Source organism: Phyllostomus discolor, chromosome 1 (genome assembly GCF_004126475.2).
Source record: "Phyllostomus discolor isolate MPI-MPIP mPhyDis1 chromosome 1, mPhyDis1.pri.v3, whole genome shotgun sequence".
Lineage (NCBI taxonomy): Eukaryota > Metazoa > Chordata > Mammalia > Chiroptera > Phyllostomidae > Phyllostomus > Phyllostomus discolor.
This window is the reverse complement of record NC_040903.2, coordinates 1,596,346-1,609,115: the sequence shown is the minus strand read 5'-3', so window position 1 is coordinate 1,609,115 and position 12,770 is coordinate 1,596,346. Positions and strand designations below refer to the sequence as shown.

At 72.3% G+C, this 12,770-nt stretch overlaps 2 protein-coding genes across 5 annotated transcripts in view; both read right to left on the bottom strand.

The window, feature by feature from the left end:
* Positions 1-3,352: 3,352 nt before the first annotated feature.
* On the bottom strand, positions 3,353-10,885 carry HGFAC (HGF activator). The gene is made up of 14 exons (XM_028503843.2): positions 10,537-10,885; positions 9,879-10,059; positions 9,659-9,755; positions 9,398-9,477; positions 8,806-8,928; positions 8,590-8,721; positions 8,327-8,437; positions 8,052-8,226; positions 7,681-7,766; positions 6,760-7,036; positions 5,323-5,462; positions 4,800-4,940; positions 4,556-4,704; positions 3,353-3,623 (listed from the first exon to the last, which is right to left on the bottom strand). Exons 1-14 carry the CDS (start codon positions 10,642-10,644, stop codon positions 3,441-3,443), a joined length of 1,983 nt encoding a protein of 660 aa, XP_028359644.1. The 5' UTR covers positions 10,645-10,885; the 3' UTR covers positions 3,353-3,440.
* RGS12 (regulator of G protein signaling 12) overlaps positions 4,077-12,770 on the bottom strand; it is a 74,773-nt gene continuing 66,079 nt past the window's right edge. For 3 of the 4 annotated variants that reach the window (XM_036018280.1, XM_036018283.1, XM_036018298.1), the window contains one exon: positions 11,796-12,232. In XM_036018280.1, coding sequence (XP_035874173.1) covers positions 12,030-12,232 — 203 coding nt within the window. In that variant the 3' untranslated portion in view covers positions 11,796-12,029. Of the gene's footprint in view, positions 4,088-11,795; positions 12,233-12,770 lie in introns of those variants that run through there. The other variant, XM_036018286.1, reaches the window with a different exon arrangement.

Here is a 12,770-nt window from a genome sequence, read left to right as displayed (position 1 = left end):
CTGGGGGATTGGAGAGGGCAGGCCCCTGGCGGGCCACGGGCTTGGTCCCGACGCCCTGGGATGTCCTGCCCGGGCCTAGTGCAGAGCAGGGTCACGCCCAGCCGGGAAGCAGCTCCGTGCCCCGCGCACGGCCTCCCGCCCTGCGTCACCTGTGCAGCCCCCAGCTGCCTCCCCGGAGCGGCTGCCCAGCCGCAGGGGCCCATTCATGCTGCCCGCACGTGCAGGCCCTAGGGGCAGCCGGCACGAGGCTGGGTGGCAGCTGGGGGCGGTGGCCTCCAGCCCGCCCACCCTATCCACCACCCAGGCGCCTGGTGCCTGGCCGCTGCTGCCAGGAGGAAGGATGCCTGCTGCATTCCTGAGGCCTGGCCCTGGCCCAGGCTCCCGCCACGCCCGGCAGCTGCACCCCCTCCCGCACGGGCCCCGGAAAGGCTAGGCTGCAGTGCGGAGGGACAGCTCCCCTCCCCCGACGGCCGCCGGGGCTGCTGAGAGGCAGGGGGAGCTTCCCCACCTGGCCCCCACTGCGGACGCCCGCTGGGTGGGCTCCTGCTCCAGACCCAGTGTTGCCCACCCCCACCCCCATGCACATGGTGAAACCCAACCCTTCGTGTGAGGGGGCAGGAGGCGGGGCCTTTGGGGGGTGGTCAGACCACGAGGGCGGAGCCCCCACGACGGGATCAGCGACCTTTTGAGGAGAGACGCGTGAGTGAGGACGCGGAGAGAAGGCGGCTGTCGGCACACCGGGGAGGGAACCCGGCCCAGACCCCGACCCTGACTGCGGCCTCCGGGGCCGTGAGGGATGGACCAGTGTCTGTTGTCTGGCTGCCGTCCTTCCCTGCTCCTTTGGCGCCGCAGCCGGAGCTGCGGCGGTCTCCCGAACCGTTACGGCCAGAGGCGCTGCTTGCCAGCGGCAGAAACACGCCCTGGCCACTGACGCGGGGAGGGATTTGCTGGAAGAGGGTCAGCCCTGCATGGCCGCACGGCTGGACTCCGCAGCCGGGGGCACGGCTGCCACCTCCCGAGGAGCGGTGGGCCACAGCTGCTCCACTGACCGACTGCACGGCCAAGGGACACTGTCGCCGCTGCCAGACTCAAGGCCACGGGACACCGTCTCCCCGCAGCTGCAGGACCTGGCGCCAGGCACGGCACCTGCCACTCACCTCCCACACGCCCTGGAAGCTCAGCTTCCGCTCCCAGCCTGGCGGCACCACCAGGGGCCCGGGGGAGGGTCTTCCAGAATGCCTGTGGCTGCACACGAGGTCAGCTGGGGCCGGGCGAGCTGCCCAGCCAGTATCTCCAGGCACGCAGTGCGGCCGGGGGAAGGCACGTGCCGCCTGACACCCCTGGGGCCGTGCCGGTCTGTGTCTACCCGCGGCGGGGGGCGTGTGGTTGGAAGTGACGGCCCAGCCACACGGTGTCCCCTCCAAAATTCAGACGCTGAAACAGTGGCCCCCGTGTGACTGTGTGTGGAGAGGGGTCTTTGAGGACATGATTAAGGCTACTTGGGGTCAAAGGGCAGAGCCCTAATCCCACGGGACCCGGCCTCACCAGTAGGGGAGAGGCAGCAGCGGACGGCCACGGGGGGGACACAGCGGGAAGGCGCCCTCTGTGAGCCTCTGACCGGAAGCCACCCCGCGGGCCCCTCCACCCTGGACGTCAGCCTCGGGAGCGGAGAGGCATGCATGCCTGCGGCTGGGGCCCCGGTCTGTGCTCTCCGGCCCTGGCGGCCTGCGCTGACCCGGACCGAGTGTGGCAGACACCCCCCACCCCGGCACCCACAGCCCTGCAACCGTGCCGGGACACCCGTCCGTGAAAGTGAAAGGTGGAGTCTCACTGCCTTGGGATTTGGCTTCGCCGATGCTCACGGGCACTCGATCTCTCAGATGTCGGAGCCCGGCCTCCACCGTGTGGATGAGCCTGGGCAGGCTCGCCGGTCCCCCCACGGCCCCAGCCCTCGGCCAGCCGGCCCCCAGGCACAGGACAGCCTGGGGCCCACTGACCACCCGGCGGGTGGAGGAGCCGGCCCAGCCCAAGTCCAGGTTGCCAGCCCACCACTGTGAGCTGCATACACGGCTGCGGTTTGCCGCCCCTGAGCTTTGAGGTCATCTGCCACATGGGAAGAGCGTGCCAACACCGACTGCCTGGGTCGGGCGACGGCCTCGCGGGCCAGGCCCCGTGTCCCCACGGAAAGGGCACCAGCGAACACCCGGGCTGAGCAGGACCAGCACCCAGCCCGCAGGCTGGAGCCCGGGGCCGCACACGCCCCGGCAGCACACGGCACCCCCCTCGGCCTCCACAGCGGAGGGTAAGCAGAGACGCTGGGATGGAGTGAGCGACAGGAGGACACGTGAATGTCACGGAAGCGTGACAACTCAGATTCCTGAAGGCGCCACTTCCTGTCACGGGCTCAGGAAGAACTGGGACCCTCGTCCCGGTCTGTGACGATTCAGACATCCGTCAGGGGGGAAGTGTCATCCTCTGAAGGAACCACGGGCCCAGGAACTTCACAGGGACCCGTGCCGAGCCTCCAAACAACAGACCCTGCCGGTGCTGTGCAGAGTGCCCCCTCCCCGCCTCCCCCCCGCCCGCCGTGCCCAGTGGCTCCCGGGGCCCTGCTGGGCGGGGTGGCCGTGGGGACCGCCCTCCTCACACCTCAGGAAGGAGAGCGACAGGCCGGCCTCACTCAGAAACGTGAGTGTAAAGCCCTGAACAGACGGTGAGTCTGAGAAGCTTGTAAGAACAATAAAGCAGGTGTCAATGGCCAGGGCCCTCGCAGGCTGACGCCCCCACCCTGCCCTGCCCAGGGACTCTGCAGCCCTGGGCCGCGGGACCACAGGGGTGGGCGCCTCCTCCAGACCGGAGGCCAAGGGGCGGGCCGCCCAGCCGCCCCAGTGGAGCCGGCTCCGACGTCTTGGGAGCAGCAGCACCTACAGCGAAGGGGTCTGGGTGCCTGGCTGCTCCGCCGCCAACGGGAGCCCCGTGGACGGACGGGGGGGCTTCGACCACAGACGCTGAGGGACTCCCCCCACCCCGGGCTCCTATGGGCCCCATGGGAACCCAGTGGGCACTGGAGAAAACGGATGCAGCCGTGAGCTCTGCCTCTGGGGGGCGCTACATCTGGGGAGGCAAACGGGAGACACCCGGCACACACTGTGACTCAGCACAGCTCTCGCAGGAAGGCAAGGAAGGCTTGGCCCCAGACACCCTACCGCTGTGGGCCACCCCGAGAACAGACCCTCGGCAGCTGGGGCAGGCGGCTCACGGGGCTCACGTCCAGGGCGGTGTGTGCGGGCCCAGGTGGGCCTGGGAGGGGGGGCCGGGCTGGGGCAGCGGGACAGGCAGGGTGGGCTGTGCGCTTGGGAACATCTTTATTGCCAGCGGCAGGGAGTGGTAGGGAGTGGCAGGGAGATAGCACGCCCCACCCCCACCCCACCCTGGGGTGCTCAGGAGGAGTCCGCAGGCCGCCTGGGGGGCCAAATCCGGTCCTTGATCCAGCCCACGTAGTTGGCCACGCGGGTGTAGACACCGGGCTTGTTGTGCCGCCCGCAGCCGTCGCCCCAACTGATGATGCCGTACAGGTGGGCCACCCCGTTCTTCTCGCAGGCCAGGGGCCCGCCCGAGTCCCCCTGCGCGGAGCTGCCCGTCAGTGCCGGGCCGACCAGGGCTCAGCTCGCCCGCACCCTGGAAATAGCTCTCCGCCGCCCCCCGCCGCTCCCACCCGGGCCCCCCTCGCCCCAGCCCGAGGATGCCCCCAGAGGTGTCTCCAAGGCCCCCCTGGGCCCCAGGGGGGCTTCCTGCCAGCATGGGGGCAGGTAGCAAAGGTCTTTATTTCCCAGCGAGCACGTGGGCCACGTCCCCCGGGCCTCACAGGCAGGACGTCCTCCAGTGGCCGGCTGGTGTGACAGGGCCTGACCCGCCATCTGGCCCCGAAAGCCCTGCCCAGGCCCCCTCCACACCAGCAGTGCGCTCCTCTGGCCACCCCCCACACGGCCCCATGTGGCCCCTGTGCTCTGGTGCACGCCCACCAGGCACACCCTCCGAGCCTCCCAGGGAACTCCTGTTCCCCCCTCAGGACAAGTGCAGACACCCCCTCCTCCACGAAGCTACCCTGGGCTTCCCGCAGGGGGCCAGTGCCAAGCCCACGCCCAGCCCACGCCCTCCCCACGCCCGCGCTGTGCGACCCAGGAGGAGTGGCCGTCCCTCCCTGGGCCCCAGTCTCCATGTCTGTGACACGGGGAGCGGCAGCCCTCCCCCCAACCCCCGCCACCCCAATGGAACGAGGTCTCGTCAGCGGCGCTCTGGAGTGTGAGCTGCAGGTACTGACCGGGGGACGGAGCCCACGGGGACGACCGAGGGGGAAGAAGGTTGTTTGGCTTTCAGGGACACACAGACAGCTGGCCTTGGAGGGACAGCTGGGACAGGCCAGGCTCTGTGGCCTCCCATCTGAGTGAGGAGGGGTCTCCCGGCAGTGGTGGGGGACGGGGTGGTGGGGCGCCCTCTGCCCTCCCTGCAGGTCAGGCCCCTCCCCCGGGGGCGGCGCGTCTGAGGCTGAGCTCACCTGGCAGGCGTCGGACTTGCAGTCGAAGTAGCCGGCGCACAGCATGTTGGGGCTGAGGTCCGCCCCGTACACCTCGGGGCTGCTGCACTTGTGGTCGGCCACCAGGGGCACCAGCGCCTCCCGCAGGTAGCTGGAGTACCCGCTCCCGTCTGCGGGCGGGACGCCGCCGTCAGGGTGGGCCGGCCCCCGCCGCTCCCGGGGGCCCCACGCTGGCCTGCTGCCCCCCACCCCCGGCGCCACTCACCCTCGTCCTGGTGGCCCCAGCCTGCGATCTGGCACTTGTGCCCGGCGGGGAAGGGGCTGCTGGGCTCGGGCAGGCAGATGGGCTGGACGAACTGGGAGCGCACGGCGCAGCGGTCCCCTTTCTTCTTCAGCCGGATCAGGACTGGGTGGGGGAGGGGCCAGAGGTGAGCCTGCGGTGGGGGCCCCGGGTGGGTAGAGCGCGGCCCTGACTTACCCTGGGGTGCAGCCCCGCGGCACAAGGGGCTACCGCCTGGGAGACCCAGGAGGGAGCAGGAAGGCCCGCCCAGGCCCCAAAATGCTGGTCGCCCAGGGCTTCCCCCGCTGGACCCCCTCCCTGCCCTCCGTCCTCACCCTCTCTGCCCCTCCTGTCCCCTCCTGTCCCCTCCTCACACTCCTGTGTGAGTGAGGGCTCTCCCGGGATCCTCTGGGGCCCGCCCCCGCCCCCTCCCCCCCGCTCCGCCGGGAGCGGGGAGCGCACACCGCCGGCCCTGCAGCGCCCCCACGTGGCCGGAGCCCAGCCTCACCGAGGTCATGGTCGCTGGGGTTGAACACCGAGTACAGGGGGTACGGGATGTACTTCTCAATTTGAAATGTCTGTGTCACATCCGTCGTGAGGTTGAAGAAGTGCTGGCCCAGGACCACCGAGACACTTTCCCTGGGGGGGCTGTGCGGGGTGGGGGTGGGGCTGGCGGCAGCGCGACTCTGGCTCTCTGCCCTGCCCCTGAGGCTGGCTGTCCCCCCACGGGGCCAAGAAGCCCACAGACAGCCCAGGAGGGCAACCCCGTGCCGGGCTGTTGCGGGGCACAGGTTCAGGCCCCTGGATCAGCCCCTCCGTCCCCTACCTGTCCCTCTGTTTTCCCATCTGCTGTCTGATGGGGGGGGCTCCCACTCGGGCTCCGCCCTTCTGCCCCCAGGCAGGGCCAGAGCTGGGGGCTCCACGGGTGGCCTCTCAGGCGGGCTGCTGGCTGGAAACCCCGGGCCTTGAGGGCAGAGGGGGGTCCCTATCGCTAAGGAGCAGCGCCCCCCCCCCCCCCCCCCCCCCGTGAGGCTCCCTGCGGGGCCAGGAGTCTGAGCTGCCCCTTCCTGCCCACATCTGTCCTGTTCTGTCAGCCAGCCCTGCCTGGCCCAGACCTGTGACCCCCAACAGGCTTGGCCCCCCCAACCCCTCCCTGGATGTGGGAGCAGATGCCTGCTCCCTTCCCCCAGCTCCTTAACCCCCCAGTTCCATGCTGGGGTCCCATGTCACAGGCCGGCGGAGGGAACACAGTGGTAAGCGCAGGCCTCGCGCCCACGGCCCCACCCCCCGCGCGCGGCCCTGGGATGACCGGCGGGGGCTCCTTGGCACCCACCCCCAGCCTTCCCCAGCCCTGATTCCTGAGCCGCCACTGTGGGGCCCGCCCTCTCCCCCCGGAACCCCCAGGCCCCAGCACTCCGAGCTAAGCCTAGTCCCCACCCCGGCGGTTGCAGGGGCCGTGGCTGCAAGGACCTCAGAGTCCGGGCGCCAACCGGGCCGGCTTCGGAAGGGGGCGGGGCCCGGGTGCTCCGTACTTGGAATGGCCCCGCCCATCACCCCTCCTGCGCACGCGCAGGCCAGCTCCGCTCTGACAGCGGAGAGCCTGGGGCTGGGACGTAGGACAGACGGGTCTCTGCAGCCTCCGAGCCCAGCACCTGGCTGAGCGCCTGTCCCACCTGCGTCAGAGGGGCTCCGTGGAGTGGGGAACAGAGGGACCGAAGGAGGGAGTTCACCCCGGTAGGCGGGGCAACGTGAGGACAGTGGGTGCTGTCAGGTGGACACAGGTGGGCGGGCGGGTGGGGGGAGGACAGGGGAAAGATGTGGACGCGTGGATGGCGGGCGAGCCGGCTGGGTGGAGGATGCAGGCGTGGACGGAGCGGGGTGGACGCAGGGGTGGTTTGAGGGAGGTCGGGGGTCAGGCGCCCCGGGGCCCCAGCCGCTCGCTCACCTGTGGGAGAAGCAGTGGGCGGCGGACACCACCCAGCAGGTGTGGACCAGGCTCCCCGCACAGAAGCCGTCCCCGATGTAGATGGCGGCCAGCCAGGGGTGGGAGCCGGGTAGCGCCGACGAGCCCCCGACGATGCGAGGCCGGAGGAAGCTCCTCTTCTTGTGCCGCCGGCCGCAGGCCTGGCGGCCGGCAGGGGCGGCCTCGGGGACGGCAGGGGCGGCCTCGGGCACCGCCAGCAGGTTCACGGTGGGTGAGTCCAGGGTTCTGGTGAGGGACCCTGGAGGCACACGTCACTGGTCACTGGTGCCCCGGCTGCACCCGCCTTCCGCCATCCTCAGGCCCCCGAGGATCAGCTGCCCCCGGCCCGGCAGCCCCCTCCCCACCCAGGCAGCTCCTCTGGGGCAGGGCCCAGCGCCCCGGCCCAGCTCTGGGCTCCTGCACGCAGGACTGGCTCGGGCCTCGGTCTCCTCAGCTGTGGGTGGAGGACGCGGGTGTCCGTGCCCCTCCCAGCAGCCCCTGGGCCCAGAGCCAAGCCCAGGGTGGTCAGGGAGCCCTGGGGGCAGGGTCCGGCGTGGGAGGTGGTCTCACAGAGCTGCCGCCCCCAGTGTCAGACTCCAGGGCCGCCTGCTGGGCTTCCCACCGCGCTATTCGCCCCACGGATGCACTGTCCTCTCTTGGGGGCCCTCCCCGCACGGCTCAGGTGTGCAAGAGCCACCCAAAGGACCAGGGGACCGGCTGGCTGCCTGCTCTGACCCCTGCACCAACGCGCTGCGTGGCCTTGGACCCGCCCCGCCCCAGAAGCCTCAGGCTGCCCATCCTCAGACAGGGAGTGGTCCTCCAGAGAGCGGAGGGCAGGTGTGGGCATGGGGCTGCCCCCCCCCATCCCACCCTGCCCCGCCCCGCCCGCACCAGTCTCCGCACCGCAGGCCGCCAGGCGGCAGTACTCCCAGGAGAGCGCCTGCTCTCTCACCACGTAGCACCAGGGCCGCTCGTCCTTGTCGGGGTTCCTGGGGCGGGGAGAGAGGCGGCTGGGCAGGTGGCCTGCTGCCCCTCGGGCGGGGAAACAGGGAGGGGGGGGGGATACCCGGCAGGGCGGGACCCCTTACGCCCCCCACCCCCACCCCGAGCAGCCTTCCACTGTCTCTGCCCCTGGACACGGTGGCCTTGGGCGCCCCAGCCCAGCTCTTCTCCCTGGGGCGGCCCCCGGGGCGGAGGGGCCAGGGGCCTCTCCCTGGGACAGACCCTGGCCACCCTGCGTGAGGTGGCCCCAGGAGGGCCGGGCCCATGCTGACCGGCAGTAGGCGTGCGGGCCGAGCCCGAGCAGGGCCGCGGCCGCCACCGAGTCCACGTGCAGCTCCTGGTAGAGCAGGTCGGAGTTCCAGGCCAGGCAGCTGAGGCCGGAGGCCGCCGTGCTGGCCACGCCGCGGTATTCGGTGCCGTTGCCCGTGAAGCAGCGCTGGGTGGGCACTGGGGGCGGCCGTGGGCCGTGAGCCTGGGCCCCAGGCTGCATCCGCCCCCCCCCCCCACCGGGAGGCCAGCCGCGAGGTTCAGAGGGCGGGCGACTCACCGATGTCGCAGAGCCTCCCGGCGTGGCCTGGGGGACAGGCGCAGACGGTGGTGCCAGTGGCCACAATCAGGTGGCAGGTGCCCCCGTTCAGACACGGGCTGCTCGGGCAGGCTGCGGGAGGGCTCGGGAGCTAGGCCTCAGGCCCGGAGGGGCCGGGCGCGGGGCTGGGGCCAGGTGCCCGTGGCTGGGTGACCCTGGGCGAGCCCCTCCCCGGGGTGGGAACCGGGGACGGACGGGGTCGCCCACGGGAAGGCCCCGTCTACCTGTGTGGCGTGTGTCCCCGCACCGGCTGCGGCCCCCCACACACTCGCACCGCTCCACGCGGCCCTGGTGCGCCCGGGCCCAGCGGTCGCCCGCCTCCAGGTACTCGTGGCGGGTCTCGTCAAAGCATCTCTCTGGGGAGCCGTGCAGTGAGCCCCTGCTCTCTGCACACACCCGCCGCACCCCCACAGGGCCCCGCCCTCCTGGGGCCCGCTCACCAGTGCCGCAGTCCGGGCCGGTGAAGGCCCGGGTGCAGGTGCAGTGGTAGGCCCTGGGGTCCTGGGTGCGGGCGCAGGAGCCGCCATTGAGGCAGGGGCTGGAGGCGCAGGGGTCCGGGGCCGCTGGGGATGTGCGGGAGGCAGGGGGAGGGGCTGAGGGCCCGGCCAGTCTGCCCCCCGCTCTGCGCCCCTCGCTGCGTGCCTCTGTCGGGGCTACTGCCCCAGAGACGCACCCACTGAGGTCCCGGGGGTGCGGGTGCCCCAGGAGAGGTGCAGCCCCCCAGCCCCACTCAACACCCAGACGCTGGGCAGGGGGGTCTCGGTCTCAGCAATGGCCAACGCAGCCCTGCGGCCCCCAGAGCGGGCAGGGTCCTGCCTGGGAGGGGCCCTGGGGCTGAGGGCTCCTGTGCTGCCCCTCCCGGCCCCCGGGCCTCCAGTGGGCTCAACCCCGGCACCCCTCCGGCCCCGCAGGCAGGGGCCCCTCCCCGGTCCGCTCTGTCCCGGTGGCGCCCACCCCCCACCGGCACGTGGACCTTGATGCCCACCCCCCCACCCAGCCCGGGCTCAGGCCTCCCAAACCCCAGGCACCCACCTGGGCCCTCCCGGGGCTCGGAGGCCTGGGCGCAGTAGCCCCAGGCCCGGTCCCGGTCGTAGTTGTGAGTCGTGGCGCACCTGTGGGTGGGGTGCGCAGTGACGTGGGGGCCCCGCCAACTCTCTCGGCCCCACGCACACCCCGCCCCCACCGTTCACCCGTTTCCTCGCTCGCTCCACCCGCAGAGGCCCGATCCCTCTGGAGAAGGGGGGTGGAAGGGACCCCGGGGTGGAGGGGGAGGCCTGGCCGGCCGGGACCCACCACTTCCTGTGGGCGCTCCCCTCCGACGTGCAGGAGTGCAGCAGGCGGCCGCCATGGCGGAAGGGGAAGCGGCAGGGCTGCCCGTCCTCCGTGAGCACTGCTGGGGGGCAGCCAGCGTCACGGGCTCCCACACTGACCCCGCCCCCCACCCCAAGGCTCGGCCCCCCCCGCCCCCCCAGGTGCAGCCTGCCTCCTCCTCCAGGAAGTCCCCCTGACCAACCTGGGCCCCCAGGGCTGCTGCTGGAGGGAGCCACGCCGGGTGGGGAGGTGAGCCCCCCACCCTGGGGATCCTCTGACTCTGGAGTGCCCACCGGTGAGGTCGTGGGGGCCGCCGAGGTCACAGGAATCGTGGGGCTCCCAGCGGTCACCGTGGCCGTAGGTTCTCGGGGCTCCGTGCGGTTCTGGGGGGAGCCGAGAGGGCTGGGACGGCATCAGTGTGGGCCTGGCCCCCTTGCGCCCCAGCCCTGCGGGGGGCTGGCTCAGCCCGGGGCCTCAGGCTCCATAATTGGGCCCTCAAGTCTCGGAGTGGCGACCCGGGGACACCAACACCCTGAGGCTTCCGCAGGGCCCGTGCCACCCACCTCCCGCCGAGACCAACAGGCCAGACAGAGCTGGCTTGGGGTCTGCGGGGCAGGGCACCCCACCCCCGGGGGCCACCCTGGGGCTGGGGCAGCTGGGAGGCCCTCAGAGGCCCCACCCCACCCACCTCCAACACTCAGGCCCCACTAGGCCTAGGCTAGGGTGGGGGGCAAGCTGTTCCCCCAGAGTGGGGGCCCAGTAAGTTGGATTCCCAGGCTCCCCCCCACCACTGGGCCGGCCCAGCACACCCTCCCCACAGGCCAGCTTTCACCGGGCGGAGCGGTGGGGCCCGTGCTCACCCTGTTGGCCTGGGCCTGGGCCCCGGGGGGCCCCAGGAGCAGCAGCAGCAGCAGCAGGGACAGTGCGGGTGGGGGGCAGGGGCTGGGGGCCCAGGCCCAGCGCCCCATGGCTCCTCCGGAGTTGGCGTGAGGGGCGGCAGGAGTGGGGAGCAGAGCGGCCGGGGCAGCTGGGGTCAAGGCCGCCTGCAAATGATTAACCGGCTGCCTCCCACGCCGGCCCTCGGGTCCCCCGCGGCTGCCGCCGGGCTCAGCCCACCAGGCCCAGGGGGCCCAGCTGCCCGCTCTGGGCTCAGCCACCTGACAGCGCCCTCGGGTCTCCGCTGAGGAGCCCCCCCTCAGTGCCTCCCAGGGTGACACACGGCAGGTGTGGGCCTGGCCGCCCGCTCCGTGCGTGACCTGTGCTGAGCCCCTCCCAGGCCCCGGCCTGGAGGGCGGGTGCTGGCCGGTGACCGGCGGGAGGCCAGGAGCCTCGGGCGGGGTGTCGCTCTGTGCCAGGGACCCGATGGGGTCTCTGCTGCCACCCCCAGGGGCAGCCTGGGGCAGCCGGGGAAGGACGATGAGGTGGGGGGAGGGCGCGGCAGGACTAGAGCCGCTCCCCGGTCTTCCGGCTCCGGGGTGTCCCCCCCCCATCTCTCCTGGACTCCCTCTCTGGTTCCCGGCAGAGCCCTGGCTGGGGACCCAGGGGCCACCAAGGGCCACCAAGCCCTGGCTGGGGGACCCGCCTGTGAACTGGGGTGGGCGGGGCACTGTCCTCCCCCTCCTGGCCCAGACCGCGGAGGCGCGCGGGCACCGGCCCCTCTTCCTCCTGACACCTCCCGGGGGGCCCTGGGAGCATCCAGAGCAGCCCCACACCCCCTGGTGCTCTCAGCCTCTGAACACGTGAGGATCCCCCTCCCCCAACTCAAGGGGGGAAGGCGGGCGGGGCCCCTCGGCACTGTGCTGCCCCTGCTGGGGTCGCCCCAAGGCCGCCTGGGCCGCCTCCGTCCACTCCGACCTGGCTCCGCACGGCCCTGCCGCTCCAAGGCCCCTCCTGACTCGGCTCAAGTCCTCCTGGGACCATGGCCCTGAGCCCTCCCCCGGCCTTCTCCACAGTCAGATGCCCACGCAGGTGACCCCCTCCAAGCGAGTCAACGGCCGCCTGCAGGGTCCCCACTGTGCCCTGGACAGGACAGCCGTGCTGACCTGCAGGGGGCGGTGTGAAGGGGACCCGAGGACCGGGTCTGGGACCCTAGCTCCCAGCAGGAGGGCAACACTCCGGGTCCTTGAAGACACTTTATTGAGTGGAGGCCGGGTGCCAGGGCAGCGGGGGGCGGGCAGAGGAGCCCCCTGAGCCAGCCCCGTCTGTGGCCATGCCCCCGCCCTCTCCCGGTTTGGCTCCCAGGGCCCCGAAGACAGGCTCGGGCTGCCCCCCGAGGTCTCGGGCCTTCACACTCGTGTCCAGGCGGGCAGCTCAGGTGCCGGGGATGGAGGCACGAGGGGTCCGCTGGGGGGCCTCAGACGAAGGTAGCGTGGTGTGGGCTGGCCTTGGGCTTGGTGGGCCGGCCCGGCCCAGGGCTCCGGCCGGGGAGCTCGGACCTCCGGGGGCCCGCCCACACCCCCGGGAGCCTGCGGCCCGGCCCGGGCGCTGAGCCGGTGACCAGGTCCACGTCGATGATGGTGCTGACGGGGAGGCCTCGGCTGCCTCGGGCCCCGCCTCCTGTCACGGGGAGGAGAGAGACGCCGTCACCTGGCTGCCCGCAGCCCTGCAGACGCCCGGGGCAGGCGCCACCCCCCAGCTGCCCGGCACCGTCGCTGGGCATGGGAGGGGTTCTCCCCAAATACCCAGATGCACCCCAGGGTCAGCAACCTCTGCCCGCAGCCTCTCGGCCCCAGTCAGGAGCCTGCCGACCGCCAGCCTTGAGCCTCGAGCCTCTCGCTCAGTGAGTACCGGGAGGTGCCCAGGGCCCCCGGCACCAAGACACACAGAGCGCCTGGCGGACACCACACCATGCGGGGAGGGTCCCGAGGCCGAGGGCGGGGGGCAGGCGTGAACCGGGAGAGGAGAGGGCAGAGGCTGGGGCCCCAGGTGTGGGAGGCTGAGGTCTGGGGGTGCAGGGCCCAGGTTCTGTGCTGGGGGCCCTGGGGGAGCCCCTACTGGTCACAGGGACACCCAGGGCTCCCTGTGCCCTGCCCTTGTCCAACCCATTCCTGGCCAGCCTGGGGCCTCTCAAAAGCTGCTCAGCACCTGAGCCCCC